At 42.8% G+C, this 19,321-nt stretch overlaps 2 protein-coding genes across 4 annotated transcripts in view; one reads left to right on the top strand and one right to left on the bottom strand.

Annotated features, from left to right (window-relative positions):
• The window catches only part of PRKG1 (protein kinase cGMP-dependent 1), a 1,368,024-nt gene that overhangs the window by 600,912 nt on the left and 747,791 nt on the right, over positions 1–19,321 (bottom strand).
• Positions 1,397–5,048, top strand: CSTF2T (cleavage stimulation factor subunit 2 tau variant). Its single transcript, XM_002718489.6, has one exon. The coding sequence runs from the start codon at positions 1,576–1,578 to the stop codon at positions 3,388–3,390; it is 1,815 nt and encodes a 604-aa protein (XP_002718535.4). The 5' UTR covers positions 1,397–1,575; the 3' UTR covers positions 3,391–5,048.

Raw genomic sequence — 19,321 nt, 5'->3', positions numbered from 1 at the left:
AGAAATACATCTTATCACTTGCAGATATAAGCTGTCAGGTGTCTTGTGTGCGTAGCTATGCCCCAGACTGTTTTAAAGAATTACTAAATGGATATTTTGTTTTATTTGCAGCTAAACCATCATGCTTTTTCCAAATCTATTCACTAGACTACTCAAGACACGTAACACAATTTTTTACCGAAGCTTAAAGTTTCATAATTTCCTCAAAAGGCATATTAGAGGGGCCAGTTGTGGCACAGTAGGTTAAGCCAATATTTGTGACACTGGCAAACTGAATCAGAGAGCTGTGTTAAGTCCTGGCTGCTACCCTTCTGATCCAGCTCCCCCGGTAAGGGGCCTGGGAAAGCAGCAGCAGATGAGCCAAGTGCTTAGGCCCTTTCCACTCATGTATGAGACCCACATGGAGTTCTTGACTCCTGCCTTCTGCCTGGCCCAGTTCAGGCTTTTGTAGCCATTCGGGCAATGAACCAGTGTATGGAAAATTTTCTGTGTCTCTCTTCTCACTTTGTCTTTCAAATAAATACATAAATCTCTAAAAAAATATATACTCCTCATAATTCTGGCTTTGCCTTTTACTGGCTAGTTTGCCTTGGGCATTTTTTGGGCACTGCCTTTTGTGTGTTTCAGCACCATCCCCACATGGGGCTGGGGTGGAGAGAAGAGACACACACTCAACGAGCTTCCATTTCTGCCTGCAAAACTAACAGGAAAAGATAATCAACTACAATTTGATTTTTCCTTGACGCTAGAGCCGGTGGACTAATTTCAAACGTTAGGAATAAAAATCAGAACCAACTGACATGCCCACAATATAAGAACTGGTTAATTAATCCACATTTTACAATCATAGACTTCTATTAGTCACTAATACTGCCTGCACATACAGAAAAAAAATAAAAGAAAAATCTCGCAGGATGGGGACATTGATCTATGAACAGCGGTTACACGAAGAAGCAGGATGGGGGTGGGGATGCAGCTGGCCCACGCTTCAGTTTATACTTCTAGGCCATTTATGTCCAAAAAAAATTTTTTTAAAAACAGGAGCTTTTTGTATTTTAAAGGGCAAATCTCAAATCTACTTTGACATGGGCTACTCATCCGCCTCAGGAATGTGATTTTAAATATACGAAAGAGAAACGGTTATCTGAGAAGACACGCGTCGGAACGAAACACACGCCGACTGAACTCAGCTTTCGGTTGGCGGTTTCCCGCCGAGGAACGGGAGCAAAACGTGACGTCAAAGGAGGCCGACGCTCCCGGTTACCCTGGCGACGCCTGTGCCGTCCAGCCGGCGGCGGCGGGGCGTTAAGTTTAGTACGCAGGGTGGGGAAGGCCTCCTGCGCGTCGGCAGCAGAGCTGAGATCACCAGGAAGGGTCGGGGGCGGGAAGCGTTACGTAAACGACTTAGTGGGACACCGTGCAAGAGGTTCCGCGGAGAAGCGGAACCATTGGAAAGGCTCAACCAGGTTTCCGCCCGGATTCGTAAGAGCAGCTTCCGTTGCTCAGCGGAAGTGTGGGTCGCCAAAGGACGACTCCTGCAAGAATCCGCCGTCTGCCGTGAGCACGGCCGGAATCATGTCGAGTTTAGCGGTGAGAGACCCGGCCATGGATCGATCACTGCGTTCCGTGTTCGTGGGGAACATTCCGTATGAGGCGACTGAGGAGCAGTTAAAGGACATTTTCTCCGAGGTCGGTTCGGTGGTCAGTTTCCGGCTGGTGTACGACAGAGAGACGGGAAAACCTAAGGGTTATGGCTTCTGTGAGTACCAAGACCAGGAGACCGCGCTTAGTGCCATGCGGAACCTCAATGGGCGGGAGTTCAGTGGGCGAGCGCTTCGGGTGGACAATGCTGCCAGTGAGAAGAATAAGGAGGAGTTAAAGAGCCTGGGGCCTGCAGCACCCATCATTGACTCACCCTATGGGGACCCCATCGATCCAGAAGATGCCCCTGAATCGATTACCAGAGCGGTCGCCAGTCTCCCCCCGGAGCAGATGTTTGAGCTGATGAAGCAGATGAAGCTCTGTGTGCAAAACAGTCACCAGGAAGCGCGCAACATGCTACTTCAAAACCCGCAGCTGGCTTACGCGCTGCTGCAGGCGCAAGTGGTGATGAGAATCATGGATCCAGAGATTGCTCTGAAAATTCTGCATCGGAAAATACACGTCACACCGCTGATCCCAGGCAAATCTCAGCCCGTCGCTGGCCCTGTGCCGGGCCCCGTGCCGGGCCCTGGCCCTGCCCCTGGGCTCTGCCCAGCACCGAATGTTCTGCTGAATCAGCAGAATCCTCCAGCCCCTCAGCCTCAGCATTTGGCTAGAAGACCAGTCAAAGACATTCCTCCTCTGATGCAGACTCCCATCCAAGGTGGAATTCCAGCTCCCGGACCCATACCAGCGGCAGTCCCCGGCCCTGGCCCTGGCGCCTTAGCTCCCGGAGGAGCAATGCAACCCCAAGTCGGAATGCCAGGGGTTGGCCCAGTGCCTTTAGAGCGGGGACAAGTGCAGATGTCAGATCCCAGAGCTCCTATGCCGCGTGGACCCATGACTGCCGGCGGCCTGCCTCCCCGTGGACTGCTGGGAGATGCTCCAAATGACCCACGTGGAGGGACTTTGCTTTCAGTCACTGGAGAAGTGGAGCCTCGAGGTTACCTGGGCCCACCCCATCAGGGTCCCCCCATGCACCATCCCTCTGGTCATGATGGCCGCGGCCCTTCCTCACATGAGATGAGGGGAGGGCCGTTAGGAGACCCCAGAATGCTAATTGGAGAACCCAGAGGACCCATGTTGGATCAAAGGGGTTTACCTATGGACGGTAGAGTTAGTAGAGATTCTCGAGTGATGGAGACTCGAGCCATGGAAACTGATGTCTTAGAGTCACGAGTGATGGAGAGAAGAGGCATGGAGACTTGTGCAATGGAAGCCAGAGGCATGGATACAAGAGGACTGGAGATGAGGGGCCCCGTCCCCAGTTCGCGAGGCCATATGACCGGTGGAATGCCAGGCCCTGGGCCCATTAACATAGGGGCAGCTGGCCCTCAGGGACCCAGACAGGTCCCAAGCATTTCCAGTGTGGGGAATCCTGGAGGTGGCATGCAGGGGGCGGGCGTGCAGGGAGCGGGCATGCAAGGAGGAGGAATGCAGGGGGCAGGCATGCAAGGAGTGGGCATCCAAGGAGCAGGTATGCAGGGGGCAGGTAAGCAAGGTGGAAGCCAGCCTAGCAGTTTTAGTCCTGGGCAGAGCCAGGTAACTCCACAGGACCAAGAAAAGGCAGCTTTGATTATGCAGGTTCTTCAGCTAACTGCAGATCAGATTGCCATGCTACCTCCTGAGCAAAGGCAGAGTATTCTGATTTTAAAGGAGCAAATCCAGAAATCCACTGGAGCTTCCTGAAAGGGTTTAGAAAATGAGTGGCTTATAGTTTATTTTCAGTTTATTCCTAGCATGGAGAATGGTTAAAAAAAGCTGACTTGTGTATTCCCACACTTTAATGATTACAGTTGCCCTTCTACAACCTTATTTCTTCTTGTCTTTATTTCTGTTTTTGTTTTTAATTGAGGGTAGGGGAAGGGATGGGTTGGGTCTGTTCACTTTAAGTCACTGTAAATATCCAAAAGTAACTCCGAATATGATTATTATACCACATAAAAATATGCGGCAATATCGATGTGTGTACAATATGTTAAATGCATTTTTGAAATACTGAGTTAAAACTGTGAAAACTGCATCTAAGGACTAAAAGGTGACTTGTTAAAATGGTAATGTATTCAGATAGTTTAAGATTTTTGGTTGTGTATCAAAGAAATTTATTTCCAAATTAGAATTTTTGGTAAGCTATTTAGACTACAAAACCTTACTTTGGAGGCACTAGAACACTGTATTAGGTTAAGTATTACGTAAGTTGTTTTGGAATTGTTTTAAAATGTTAGAGCCAACAGATTAAGTTGAAACTTGTGTTGTTGGAACTGTTTGCCTCAAAAAATATCAAGGATTGCATCTGGTTTGATGTTGCTTCATTGAACCCATCCTTAAGAAACCAGCAAGATTCTGGTTTGGCTGCAAGTGTGATGGTTTTGCTGAGACAGTTCTAGGATCAACCAAATTACTTAAGTTGGCTCTGATGAGACCCAGTACTTTCCTGGCACCTTCCTATTTCTCAATCTGTAAGCCCTAAATCTGACTGAGTAGTTCTCTGACATTCTTCCCCAAAATAAATGATGAGGCCTAAATGATCTGGGTGAATTACTACACAGCTTTGGGTTTTTCATAAAGAATGGAAGGCTTAATTCAGTAAAACTTTCCTGGTAACTAGCTTCCATTCACAGATGGTATGCATTCAGTTAACCAAAATCAGGAGTTAAAAATCTTGGTCTCTACAAACTTTAACATGCCTTTTGGTGCTCTTATTTCACAGTCCACTTTTCTCTTACTTAACATCTTACAAATAATTGAAGCACCGGCCCAGTTGACTTACACTCATTTACATTTTACAAGCAAGTAATAAGTAATTCAGTCTCAATAAACATACCTGAGACATTTAAAACTGCATAGAAAGGTGGGGCCTATCCCATTTCCTTTACGACTACCCAATTTAATTTTAAGCCTGGAGGATATGGATGCATAAACAATCTGTATCACAGAGCAAGTAGTAATTAACAGAAGCATAAACTCCCAAATAACCAGGTGATCTTTCTCTGCAAAAGAAAAACCAATATCTACTTCAAGAGGGAAAATATTAACACAAGAGCTAAGATATTAAAAGATATTTCCCCTCTGCAAGGTATTTACATTGGTAAATAAGTGGGTAATTGGATTCTTTTCATCTCTGTGTCGTTGTGTGCCATTCCCTGTTTTGTTGTTTGTACTGTTAACTTGCCCATGGTTTCTGTATGCTCCCCCTTACTGCAGAGGATAACTCTCCTTTATGTGTATGACGGTTCTGGTTAATTTTTATTTACAGGGTTGGCTTCATTACTAGATGCTTTATCTTAATTCTAGTTGCTTTATCCTAAAGTTTCCATTAAAGGACTTCAGTTGTTAAAACTCCTAAACGTTAATGCTCTTTGTTCTAGTTAAATCTGGTTGTTGTGCAGGCTGAATTTTAAAAAACGGAATTATGGGTGACATTAGTACTGATTTTTCAATTTTTTAAAAGATTTTATTTATTTAAGAGGTAGAATTAAGACAGTGAGAAGGACAGAGAGAAAGCTCTAACAGCCCCTGGTTCACTCTCCAAATGCCTACAACAGCTGGAGCTGGGCCGCTCTGAAGCCAGGAGCTTCTTCCAGGTCTCCCATGTGGGTGCAGGGGCCCAAGGGCTTGGGCCATCTTCCACTGCTTTCCCAGGCCATAACAGAGCTGGATTAGAAGAGGAGCAGCTGGGACAAGAACCGGCGCCATATAGGATGCTGGCACTGCAGGCAGAAGATTAACGTACTGTGCTACAGTGCTGGCCCCAGTACTGATTTATTTTTAATGACTACATTATTCATAAGTCATCATTCTTGAGATACATATGGGAAGTGATTTTTTTTTTTTTTTAAGATTAATTTGAAAGGCAAAGTTAGAGAGGGAGAAACAGAACTTCCATCCTCTGGTTCAATCTCCAAATGGCCACAACGACCAAAGCTAGGCCAGGCTGAAGCCAGGAACCTGGAACCCCCATCCTCCTTCCTCCAGCTGCACTTGGGTGGCCTCCCCTAGCACATTATCAGGGAGCTAAATTGGAAGTAGAGCAGCAGGGACTTAAACCAGAGTTGCAAGTGGTGGTTTAACCTGCACCACAACACCGGCCCCTGTGTTTTTGTTTTAGGCAAAACTAATGATATTGTGGAAATGGATGAAAATCCCTTAGATCATTTTTCAGGATTGGACAGAAATCCCTTTCTTAGATCCATTATCTGTAGTTCCACAACTGAAATAACCAAGAGGTACTATTGAATGACTGGTATCAGCAGTGTCCTCAGGACACTCAGATAGTAGGCTTTTGTTCATATTCCCCACAGGAAACTGCTCCAGGCCACCTCACAGATACCTTCATTACCCAGCTTTTGTTACATTACAATGCACTGTGCTTGCTTTTACCCTCTGGCAACCACTCTCACTTCTAATAGGACACAAACACAGCAACTGTCTGTCATTCACTGTAGGGTAGAGAAGAAAGGACAAAACAGTCTTCGAGGAAAAAATTGCATGAAGAGCACACATAAGCTTTCCCTAAAAGGATTTAAATGCAACAGAAAAAAATGAGCCCTAACAATTACTTGTATTAGAAAATTAGAAATAAATGATGAAAGCACTATCTTTACTCTGAAAAACTAAATAGTTTCTCCTCACTTCCAGTTTACTGTCTCAAATGTCCTAATATTTCTAGATTTTTATTTATTTGAAGGCAGAGAGACACTTCGATTTGCTGATTCACTTCCCAAATGCCCACAACTGCTGGAGCTAAGCCAGGCTTGGGGCCCAAGTACTTGAATCAGCACCTGCTTCCTTCCCAAGTGTGAATTAGCAGGAACCTAGAGTCAGGAGTGCAGCTGGGATTTGAACCCAGGAACACGGATACAAGATGTTGTCAGAAGTGACATCTTAACTGCTAAATCAAGCACAGTCCCCAAATATCCCAGTGTTGATAAAAGTATATAGCCTTATTAAGGCCTTATTCCATTTTATAGCAAGGAATACTTCAAGCAGTATATTTCTGTAAGAACCTTTTACATGTGTATGCCTAAGTTAAAAACCTGTCCCTTAGTGTGGATAAGTTTAATGAAATCACAAATTCATTCTTAATAATGATGGTGAAGTAAAACACAGATTTATAAATGCTTTTTTAGGGCTTGTCCTCTTTGATGGTACATATTCAGAATATAAGATGTCCGGCTTTAATCATTGCCTGTGTGTTAGCCATTTCCCTCATACATTGCTAACAATACCAAAATGTGTTCTGCTGATTTCTTAGGATTTTTTTTTTTAATGTTTAGTTTATTTTGAGTTAATAGAGATCTTCCATTTGCTGGTTCATATCCTAGATGGCCACAGTGGCCAGCACTGGACCAAGCCAAAGCTGGAAGCTAGCAACTTCATTTGGGGCTCCAAGCATTTGGGCCTTCTTAACACTGCTTTTCCCAGGCACATTAGCAGGGAGCTGGATCAGAAGTGGAGCAGCTGGAACTCGAACTGGCGCCCCTTTGGAATGCTGGCACTGCAGGCGGCAGCTTTACCTGCTGGGCAACAGCAGCCCCCGATTTCTCAGGGTTTCTTATTTTGAAGTATTTTATATAAGTCAATGTGAGTCTCGGGCAAAACTAGCTAATCTAAGTGAGATTGTGTCTGACTTTCTAACTATGCTTTTCTGAATTCCAATGGTGGAAAAGCATTTTTAAGAACAAGAAAAAAAACGTAAATATCACAGCTTGCAAAGCTTCTTGCTTTTCCATGTTGTGAACGGAACATTAACTATAGCACACAGAACCTCATTTCCTATGGTGTGTCAGGCCTTTTAGGTCCGATCCGGTCTAAGGATAATTACGTGCAACAACCTACTGTGACAGAGAAGCCGAATTATCAGTTATATCTCACAGTCTTCTCACAAAAGAACACCAGGCTCTCACTGTGTTCACATCATCGGCTAATCTCTAGACAGACTTTTCTGGTTGGAGCTTCCTTTTCTCATCAGTTTGTAATCAAAAATGACAGTCAAGGACTAATTCATTTCAAGGAAAGTATTAACACATTAAAACTTCATAAGTAAAATGCTAATAGATACCACATGGAGATTATATGATGTTATATAATATACTTACATATTATATATGGATATACTTGTACTTATTTTAGATCTTAGTAGAACCAGACCTTTTAATATTTTTATTTGCTTTATGTACCATAAAACAAAAGGCTTTGATTGAAAATTCACTTTCATAAATGGTCATATTATAAATTACCTTTCTCATAAGTTATTAACTATCATGCGTCTTCTTGATTATTTTTAGTACAATATGTACCATATTTCATTAGAGGTCATGTATCATGTCAAAGTGACATTTAGAGTAGCACTGTCAAAAGTGCTTAAAAATACTGTACAAATAGCCAAATATTAAAATGGTTACTTTATAAACAGGAGTTGATTTAGTCTCAAAGCTTGGTAAGTAATTATCAAGAAATTAAAACAAAATGCACAATGTTCTCAACCATAGTTAAGGTTGGATGATTCAAGTGAATAATATCTGCAGACATCTGAATGGATCTCACATGACACAAACGCTGATCATTTGAAAAATTCTAACTGCTTGATTACTTACTTGTTCTCATACAAGTAAAACAGATCATCTCTTTGGCATCATTCAATGAACTCAACAGTTTCTTTCACATTAATTTGTTTCTTTTATTTCATTAGCTGTTTTAATCAAAATTCTGTCCTGTTATATTAAACATATTCTTTAATAATTCTGCAAAAGTCTTCTACTTAAGTCCTATCAACTTCTGATTACACAACTACCTCCACTTCTTGCCTGGGGTGACTGAAATGACCTGTACCAAGTTAGGAATCCAATTAGGTATTTTTCCTTAGATATTAATATAAGGACTTCAAATTACTCTTTCTCAGAAAAAGACATATTTGCTATAATTTAGTCCCTGAATTCCTGTATCTTAATATTCAAAATGTATAACACATTAAAAATAGTATAGTCGAGAAAGCTTAGGTAGGGCTTTCCTTGTACATTACTATTCATAGCATCATCCTCTGTATAACAGATATTACCTTTTTCATATTTTATATCAATGTATCAACATAACTCAGGACTGAAAACATTGCCAAACATATATCTGGCTCCAAGACAGTATTGCCTGTTAATAGAATATATTTCCCATCTTTATTGAAGCCCATATCCAAAATGACTTAATCTTTTAACATATCTCAAGCAATAATCAGAGGGAAAAAAGGTATTTTAAGTAAGAGACTGCATCATTAAAACCTCTAGAATCACTCTAAAGTTTATCCACATTGTGTCTTCTAGAGGTTTTACGTGTCTTTGGCTAAGGTGGTCTGTGGGCCATCTGAGCCTGCAGATACATATTTTGTTTGACCAGCCCAATTTTCTCAAAAATTTTGATTTTGGGTGTTGGTGTTGTGGCATAGTGGGTAAAGCTACCACCTGCAATGCTAGTGCCTATTAATATCCTGGTTGCTTCACTTTGGATCTAATTCCCTATGAATGCACCTGGGAAAAGCAGAAGATGGCCCAAGTCTTTGGAACCCTGCCTCCTACATGGGAGATCCAGAAGGAGCTTCTGGCTCCTGGCTTCAGTATGGCCTAACCCTGGATACTGCAGTCATCTGGGGAGTAAAACAACATATGGAAGACCGGTCTATCTCTCTCTTTGTTAACTCTTAATTTTCAAATAAATAAATTTTTAAAAATGTTTTTGAATTTGAGTGTCTTCAGATGGGGCATCTATCCTCTAATTTGAGCACAGGCTCAGTATTTCCCCATAGTGATAGACTAGGTTTGATTCACACAGGTACTTGCCAGTCTCTGCGGTATTTTCCTTTTACTCGGACTAAAAACCTAACTGTTAGATTCAATTGCATTTATTAGAGTCTAATTTGACAAATGTAAAATAGAAAAGCTTGTTGAGTAACTGATTTCTACAAAACAATACAAAAAAAAAGAAAGAAACAAAACCCAGAGCATATGAAAAGGCATGACGCAGGTGCAGGCACTGGAGCCAGCGTCGCAGCCGCCACCTGCAGTGCCCTCATCCAATAGGAGCGCCTGTTTGAGTCCTAGCTGCTCCTTCTGAATCCGGCTCCTTGCTAATGTGCCTGGGGAGGCAGCATCTCTGTCTCTGTCTTTGTAACTGTCTTTCAAGTAAAACAAAAGAATTAAAAAAAAAAAAAAAAAGACACCTGCATCCCATACTGGAGTAATGATGGGAGTGCATGGGTTCATGTCCTGGCTTCACTTCTGATCCCAGCATTCCTGCTAATGTGTGTCCTGTGTGTACTCTGGGAGGCATCAGGTGATGATGGGGCCCTGCCACCCATGGGGAGACATGGACTGAATTCCAGGCTTCTGGCTTTGTTTTGTATCTTTTCAAAAAAATATGTATTTTTTGAAATGCAAAGCAGAGTGACAGAGAGTGAAGGGGTAGGGGAACAGGGAGGAGATCTTCCATCACTGGTTCACTTCTCAGATACTTGGTACTGCCCAGGCTAGGCCAGGCGGAACCAGGGACCAGGAACTTAATCTGGGTCTCCCAGAGAGGTGGCAGGTACCCGAGTTGGACCATCACCCTTGGCAGACCCAGGCACACTAGCCAGAAGCTGGATGGGAAGTGGAGCAGTAGGATTTGAATGCTCACTCTGATACAGGATGTGGGCTTCCCAAGCAGTAGCTTAAGACCCCTGTACCACAACATCAGCCCTCAAGCTCCTGGCTTTGGCTTGGCCCAGCTCGGGCTATTGTAGGTATTTCAAAAGTGAACTAGTAGAAGGCAGATCTCTGTCTGCTTTTCACTCAAATAAAATAAAATAAATGTTCAAAACCTTTATGGCTTCCTCTACTCTGAGAATAAAATGCAAAATCCTTACCAGGCACTATAAAGCTGCCTGTACCTTTATTCTTCACTATCCCAATATCACATCCCACCACTGAGTGCTGCCCTTATTGCAGCAACTACGATGGGCACAGCTACACTACCTTGGGTCTGACAACTCATGTTCTTCTCTGTATCTGCACAGGACCCATTCTTCAGCAAGCCTTTGGCTAGTCGCTTCTCTGTACCCAATCTTAAGTTACCTTGTGTTAACCTGGAGATTACTTTCCTATGAAATCAGGGACAAAGCTTATGTTTAAATGGTCTCTTGTTGCTCTTTCTTCTCCTTGCTCTCTTTTTTGTTGTCAAGAGCGGTTGGTTCTCTTGGGGTTGGTGCTGTGGCACAGCAGGTAAAACCACCGCCTACAGAGATGGCATCCCATATTGGTGCTGGTTCGAGTCCCAGCTGCTCTACTTCCAATCCAACTCTCTGCTACGGCCTGGGAAAGCAGAAGATGGTCTGAGTGCTTGGGCCCCTGCACCCATGTGGGAGACCTGGAAGAAGCTCCTGGTTCTTGGCATTGGATCATCCCAGCTCCAGCCACTGCAGACATTTGAGGAGTGAACCAGATGATGGATGACCTCTCTGTAACACTACTTTTCAAATAAACAATTTTTTTAAGCGTGGTTCTCTCTCTGAGCACCACTTCATGTGATGGATCCATATTCTCTACAGCTTCTACAAAGCATCTTGACTGTTTATGCTCACGGCAAACTGATGCTTGTCACGATAGATTATTCTTTCTTGTGTTCATGTTATATTTGTCATGTCAACTTTGTTCTTTGAACAAATTTACACTTATTATACTTATGAGTATAATACACAGATACACATTTAGGTAATTATATAAGCACAAATAGATCACATGGAGAGTATATGAGTATGTATAATAAGTGCAAAAATAAAATTATTTCTATGAAAACTATATTGAATACTTTGAAAAGTTTTTTATAAAAGTGAGTGGCTAAGTGGATCATTGTTACATTTTCTGGAGCAGAGTAATTTAAAATATACAGGGGCCCGCGCTGTGGTACAGCAGGTTAACGCCCTGGCTTGAAGTGCCAGAATCCCATATGGGTGCCGGTTCTAGTCCTGGCTGCTCCATTTCCGATCCAGCTCTCTGCGGTGGCCTGGGAAATCAGTAGAAGATGGCCCAAGTCCTTGGGCCCCTGCACCCATGTGGGAGACTCCTGGCTCCTGGCTTCGGATTGGCTCAGCTCTGGCCGTTGCGGCCAATTGGGGAGTAAACCATCGGATGGAAGACCTCTCTCTCTCTCTCTCTCTGCCTCTCCTCTCTCTGTGTAACTCTGACTTTCAAATAAATAAATAAATATTTAAAAGACAAAACAAAACAAAATAAAATATACATTAGAAATCTTGGGGCTGGGGCCAGCCCTGTGACATATCCAGTTAAGCCACTTCCTGCAGCTCCAGCATCCCATGTGGGTGCCAGTTCAAGTCCTGACTGCTCCACTTCGGATCCAGCTCCCTGCTAGTGCATCTGTGAAAGCAGCATAAGATAGCCCATGTGGTTAGGCCCCTGCCACCCATGTGGTAGACCAGAAGAAGCTCCTGGCTTTGGCTTGGCTCAGCCCTCTCCATTGTAGCCATATGAGGAGTGAACTAGCTGATAGAAGACAGTCTCTCTCTCAGTCTCTCTCTCTCTCTCCCCTCACCCCCTGTCTTTCAAATAAATAAATAAATCTTTTTTTTATTTTTATTTTTTGACAGCCAGAGTTAGACAGTGAGAGAGAGAGACAGAGAGAAAGGTCTTCCTTCCATTGGTTCAGCCCCTAAATGGCAGCTACAGCCAGCACGCTGAGCTGATCCTAAGCCAGGAGCCAGGTGCTTCTTCCTGGTCTCCCATGCAGGTGCAGGCACCCAAGGACTTGGGCCATCCTCCACTGCTTTCCTGGGCCACAGCAGAGAGCTGGACTGGTAGAGGAGCAACCAGGACTAGAACCCAGTGGCCATATGGGATGCCGGCACCACTGGCAGCGGATTAACCAAGTGAGCCACGGCACTGGCCCCAATAAATAAATCTTAAAAAAAAAAAAGAAAAAAAAAAAAAAAAGCCAAAAAAAAACCTTGGGGCCGGCACTATGGCATAATGGGTAAAGCTTCCACCTGGGACACTGACATTCCCTATGAGTGCCAGTTGGTGTCCTGGCTGTTCCACTTTGTATTCAACTCCCTGCTAGTGACCCAGGAAAAACAGGAGAAAATGGCCCAAATGTTCAGGCCTCTACCACCCATGAAGGAGACCCAGCTAAAGCTCCTGGCTTCTGGCTTTGGCCTGGCCCAGCCTTGGTTGTTGTGGCCATCTAGAGAGTGAACCAACAGATGGAAATATCTGACTTTTCCTCTCTCTGTAACTGATTTTCACATAAATAAATGTGGTTTTTTTTTAAGATTTATTTATTTATTTAAAAGTCAGAGTTACACACAGAGAGAGAAGGAGAGGCAGAGAGAGACAGAGAGGAATTCTATCTGCTGGTTCACTATCCAAATGGCCGCAATGGCCAAAGTTGCGCCGATCCCAAGCCAGGAGCCAGGAGTCTCTTCCGGGTCTCCCACATGGGTGCAGGGGCCCAAGGACTTGGGCCATCTTGTACTGCTTTCCCAGGTCATAGCAGAGCTGGATTGGAAGTGGAGCAGTGGGGACTCGAACCAATGCCCATATGAGATGTTGGCACTGCATGCGGCGGCTTTACCTGCTATGCCACAGCCCTGGCTCCACATAAATAAGTCTTTAAAACAACCTTTAAAATCCAGAATTATTTACTCAGGTACTTTGGTAGGTTCCTAATCCTCATTTCATTTGAAAGGAAGTTTGAAATTGATAATCTTAGATAAAACATTCTATAGACCTTCAGTTCTCTCACAGGAAATCTTTAGGTAATGGAGAAAAACGTCCTTGGGAAATTCCATCTGAGGTTCAGGACTATCACAGTCATCTCCTTCCATGTCCACAACAATGATGCAGAAAAGACACTGGCCTGCCACCATGCTCATCCCCTCCCCCACTCCCAGCTGTGACAAACTGTCAAGGACACCAAACAGGCTTTAGCCTTTTGCCATTCACAGTGTGGTTTTTGGACCACCAGGAGCACTATCACCTAGGAGCCTGTTATGGAGCTGAATCCAGGGCCCCACCCCAGACCTGCTGAATTAGAATCTGCATTTTAATAGGATTCCCCAGGGATCCACAAACAAATGGAAGTATGAGAAGTTCTGCTTAAAATAAATCCTAAGGTGGGGTTCAGCCGCTGCCTGCAGTGCTGGCATCCCATACAGGAGTGGGGGTTTTAAATGCCAGCTGAAACACTTCTGATCTTGCTCCCTGCAACTGTGCCTGGGAAAGCAGTGGAAGATGGCCCAAGTACTTGGACCCCTGCCACCCATGTGGGAGACCCTGATGGAGTTCTCTCTCCCTCCCTCTCTCTCTCTGCCTTTCGAATGAAATAAATCTCTCTTTAAAACAAAATCCCAATAAAACCAAAACAAAAAAAATTTCTATAAAAATACTAGGATAGCAAATAAAAGAGATTTACCCTAATGGCTGCCCCTCCATGAGCAAAGATCAAAGGTTGACCAAAGACCCTACTCAGTCTGAGAAAAACACAGCAGGCAGCCTCTCTGTTAGGAGCAAACAAAGGAAAGTCCTCTTCCTTAATAGACAATTGAGTGAGCATTGGGCCTGCTGGTTAACCTAGCAGAAAACACCCCGCGCACATCACTACTGTTTAGGAAGAAGCCTCAGCACATTTAGTCCATGTGAACGGCCCCTTTTTTCTCCGGGTAGAGCAGAAGCTGTGTTGAACTGATAGAAACAGCACCTGTACATTACCTATGATCGCCAGAAACACAGCACATCAAAATTCACTCCAGCCAAGCTAAGACTTTCTGGGATGAATGCCATGTTTCATAAAAAAATTCTCTCCTAAAACCTGAATTCTTTTCCCACTCTTCAAGTCTCACTGTCTTCCTAGTAGGGGATACCAACCAGGCAGACCGGAATGCTGGTGGCCCGTAGGCTTCAACACTTCCTTCTGAAAATGTCTCTCCCTACGATCCAGGAACGCTGCTGGGTCACACAATTTGTCATTTTGAAACCACACAATGAGCAAGTTTATGATTCAATGAGAATGAACCTTGACAGAATTCTGCTAAGACTCTTTCAAATCTCATTTAAATATTCTGAAATAACAAAAAGAAAGGACCATAGAACAGAAGAGTTAAAGGATCAACCTAGTATTTGTTTTGTTCATTTACTTTCAGTGGATTAATTGGAAATGGGATCAAAACACTACATTGCAATTCATGCCTTTCAACTTTGTCTTTGAACCTAATCATATTTAAGGGTTCAAAATTAAGCTAATCGACATCTGTAAATTAAGCAAATTAGGAACTTCTTTTTTCCCTTAAGGAAAAATTTACATTGAGTTGAAGTGAATGGATTCAAACTTTTCTAGGAAAGGGCGATTTAGCACCAAATGAAAGCCTTCCAAGGGGTAGCATCAAAGCACCATTGTGAGGCTGCGAAGGTGACCTGGGAGCAAACCAGTCTCTCCTCTCCACAAGTGCTCAGGCGGCACTTCCAGTCCCAATTTGGGGCTCTGTTTAGTTAGGGGGGAAATAAATTTTCTTAATTAGAGTGTCTTGTGAATTAGAAGTGAAATGACTTATAATGTCTTTGGTTGGTGGGGATTCTGTTGTCATTGCACTATATATATATATAATAATTCTAACACAAAGTTGAGAATGGTGTGGGCATCTTGCATTGAAAACCCTCTAAGAGCTGCCTCTGTTTGACCCAAGAGTTTTAAGCTCCTGAAATCTCGATTAGACAAACCAATAGAAATGGTATCAGGATTTCATCCAGCTGGAGCTTTTATAGCTTATATGTTGCTATTTCCTATAGCTTTATCCACTAAAATAGAGGACAGATTTTTCAGAAATGTGTTTCCTTTATCTAAGACAAACTTTAACAGCTCAATACTTTAAGTTTCCGCACTATTTGTTATGATACCTTATATACAGAATACATGTATCTATTCTTAAAAAGATTTATTATTTATTTAAAAGGTAGAAATCTTTCATCTACTGGTTCACACCCAAATGTCCACAGCAGCCTGAGCAAGGCCAGGCCAAAGCCAGGAGCCAGGAGCTTCTGCAGGGTCTCCCACATGGGTAACAGAGGCCCAAGGACTTGAGCCATCTTTTACTGCTTTCCTAGGCACAGTAACATGAAGCTAGATAGGAGGTGGAGCAGCCAGGAAAGATCTGATTGGAGAAAAGGAAAGATTGGAGGTGGAGTTGGCACCCATACAGGATCCCAGCACTGCAGGCAGCTTAACCCACTGTGCCACAGCGTCAGCCCAGCATAAAAGGATCTGAAGTGCTTGTTTCATGGCATATTCACGCGCAGCTGAGCCTTTCCTGCTTACAAAGGTGCTATACATCACAATATCAACTACACCAATAAGAATAAATAGAACTAAATAAGAATAAATAGAACTAAAAGTTACGATTCAATAAATCATAATAAATAATATTCTGTATCTGTGTTTCTGACATGGTAGCTGCTGGCTATGCGGAGCTATTGAGAATTTCACCTGCTGCTAAGGAGACTAAAGAACTGAATTGTAAATTTTACTCTAACTGAATTAATCACTTAGTTGCCACATCTGACTAGTAGCTACCATATTGAATAGTACAGGTACGGAAGATGTAAGTCAGTTTACGACTTGTTGCCATTTTAGGTAATGATTGAAAATCCTGGATGCATGAACTAAGCAATTCCATCACTGATTTCTAGCATTAACCATATTATTAAAACTGGTAGTCACTGTTAATATCCCTATACTAGGTAAATAAATACTTCTAACTACTCTCATTTTTAATAGATTCTTACATAATATGCAACACTCAGAAGAAACAAAAGTATAACTAGCCCGTTTTACTAATTGTCCCTTCAGCAAATCTTTAGCTACTATCCGGCGTGTGAGAAGCAATAAAGATTCAGCAAAACCAAAAAAGGGATCTTGTTCCCAGTGATTTTATATGTATACATTCAGTGCCTTCTCTGTGCCATTTGCTTTGCCTGGAAGACATTAGATGGTCCAAAAGTGGAAAGTCCCCCAATCAGAAGGAGGTAGAGAGTACTACAGCAGCACATTTAAGGAGAATTGGAATCCAGAAGCGATAAGGATAATTCTTCCGGAACCCAATTGAGGTTTGAAGACTGGGAAGCATTAATGAAGAGGCACCCTGGGCAGAGGACTTGACCCAGGACACAGAAGTGAACGGAATGAACTAGCAAGGCATCAGCAGAGAACCATATAAATAGCTTGGGGGAATGTAAAGAAGTAGCAGGCAGGGCCCAAATCCCCAGTGCTTCAAGAGATAAGGTAAAGAGTTTGATCCTCACTGCTGCAAGTTAGAGAGAGGTAATTGAGGGCTTTCAGGAGTGAAAGGAAAAGTTCAGAATGACATTCAAGAAAAATCTCTCTGAAGGAGATCAATTATGAAGAAAATCACAAGAATCCAGGTGGAAAATATTTCTGTGCCTATTAGTAATCCACAAGTGAAATTTTTCTGGGATCTAAAAGACAGCAGCTTTGTGTGTCTCGCAGTGAGACATTTAGCAACCCCAACCATCAGGAATTCAATCAAAAGTCAGCAAAAAAAAAAAAAAATGTAAAATAAAACAAAAACAGTAGGTTGTTCCTCACAAGGTTCTTTCACAGAAACGACTGACTTGAAACTGCATGTAAAACAATGCTATTGATTTATCAAGATAGTTTTTCAGCAGATGTACAACAGTGAGAAAGAAAGACACCATAGGAATAAGAAACAGTAGTTGAAAGTGAGGGGAGAGTAAGGTGTAAATGTCAGAGACCTGTCTTCAGCATTGTGTTTCTAATATCGAGCCTGATACCAAGCATAGTATTCTGTGCTCAACACATACTTAGCAATATTTGTAAGTCATATAAATGACTGTACCATAAACACCAGACTGGGCCAGGATTGTGGTGTAGCAAGTTGGGCCTGCATCTGTGGCACCAGTATCCCATATGAGTGCCAGTTCGAGTCCTGGCTGCTATGCTTCTGATCTAGCTCCCTGCTAATGTGCCTGGGAAAGCAGTGGAAGGTAGTCCAAGTGCTTGGACCCCTGCATCCACATGGGAGACTCACAAGAAGCTCCAGGCTCCTGTCTTTGGCCTGCCCTGGCTCTGTCCACTGTGGCCATCTGGAGAGTGAACCAGTGGATGGAAGACCTCTCTCTCTCTCTCCCTCTCTCTCTCTCTCTCCCTCTCTCCCTCTGTTATTCTGCCTTTAAAAAAAAAACAGATTGACAAATTAGGAGTCTATTCAGATTAATAAATTACCACAGTAGTCTCAAAATAAACCAGAACATTATACTCTCAGATAATGACTCTGCTCACCTTGAGGCCCTAGCATAGTATTTGTAAAAAAAAAAAAAAAAAAACCTGGTCACTGTGTCACACTGGACCCCACCAGACACACCTGTCTCAGTTTTTCTGCCTCCATATAACATTTGTCTATCACACATTTTCTTTTCTGGTAAAAGCCATGTGGAAAAATGAAAATTCTGAACCTTCTTTCTTAAGTAAAGTCTATCATCTCTTCCTTCCCATTAAACAATGCAATCTGTATAGCTATTCCTTTACCAGTTTGAACAAAGAGAAGACCAACACATCTATGCTCTACTTTGAGGAGGTGTCAGAACTGACTGCATAAGTAAACCTCCTACAAGCTTTTCTCCTGAAAAGGGATCCCTAAGCCCCATTTCCAAAGAATCAGGTTCTAGTAGATCGAGGTGGATGGTATGCGGTAACTGCTTACCTTCTTATGTATTTCTTTTTTAAAAAGCCCAATGCCAGCTATGCTTAGACATTTAACATGTATGTTTACTTGCTTAGAGAGGAGTCACAGTTTCCACAGAATCTACCCCTCCCTAGCAGTGGCTCTCCTTGCTGGCTGTTGCAGGGAGCCCCAAGAACAACTTGTGAGGCAGCTGCGTAAGTGTCACTCTTTATATTTGCTAATGATTGCTTTTAAGTTAAAGTTTGAGATCCTGCTGAGAAAGCAAGACCTTTTTCTCTGCGAATCCACTCAGCTCTTCAATTTTCTAATTAATGGCTTAACTGTTATGGCTAAATGTTTATCAGTGAGAACAAAAGACCTTCCCCTGATCTTTAATTCTACTTTTTTTCTCCTTTACTCAATTCACAGGGAAAAACAAAACATTAGTCCACCCATGCTGCAAACACAAACAATTTTCCAGGCTGTCCTCCAAAGCCAGTGCCTCTTGGGATGAGACCCTAGGTTCTGCACCAGGGATTGGCATGGTCCGTGGATACTGTGGCAACTGAATCTATTTATAGCCAGGCTGGGGGCTATTAACAGCAGAGAGTGTTACACTTATACCATATGAGCCTTTGATGTTGTTTGCCAAAGTCACCAGTGGATGTATTTACTAAGGTACAGAATTCCGTTTTAGTGTGGCAGACATGCTCTAGTCTAATCCAGACATTCTGGAAAGCGTCTACACCCTCCTTGGAAAAGAGCCACCAAAACAAAAAACCAACAATGGCAACAAAAAACAAAGAAAGAAAAAGCTCTAAAACTTAGACACTTAGCACTGTAAAAAAAAAAGGGGGCAGTAAAATTATGCATTCTGCCTCAAGACAGTTT

This window comes from Oryctolagus cuniculus, chromosome 15 (assembly GCF_051225735.1).
Source record: "Oryctolagus cuniculus isolate XC-2025 breed Fujian yellow rabbit chromosome 15, ASM5122573v1, whole genome shotgun sequence".
NCBI lineage: Eukaryota > Metazoa > Chordata > Mammalia > Lagomorpha > Leporidae > Oryctolagus > Oryctolagus cuniculus.
The sequence above is the reverse complement of the archived record's forward strand: the minus strand, read 5'-3'. Positions and strand labels throughout refer to the sequence as shown.

What these genes read in the sequence shown, in the direction of transcription:
- CSTF2T (XM_002718489.6), top strand. Translation starts at nt 1,576, where the DNA reads ATGTCGAGTTTAGCGGTGAGAGACCCGGCCATGGATCGATCACTGCGT.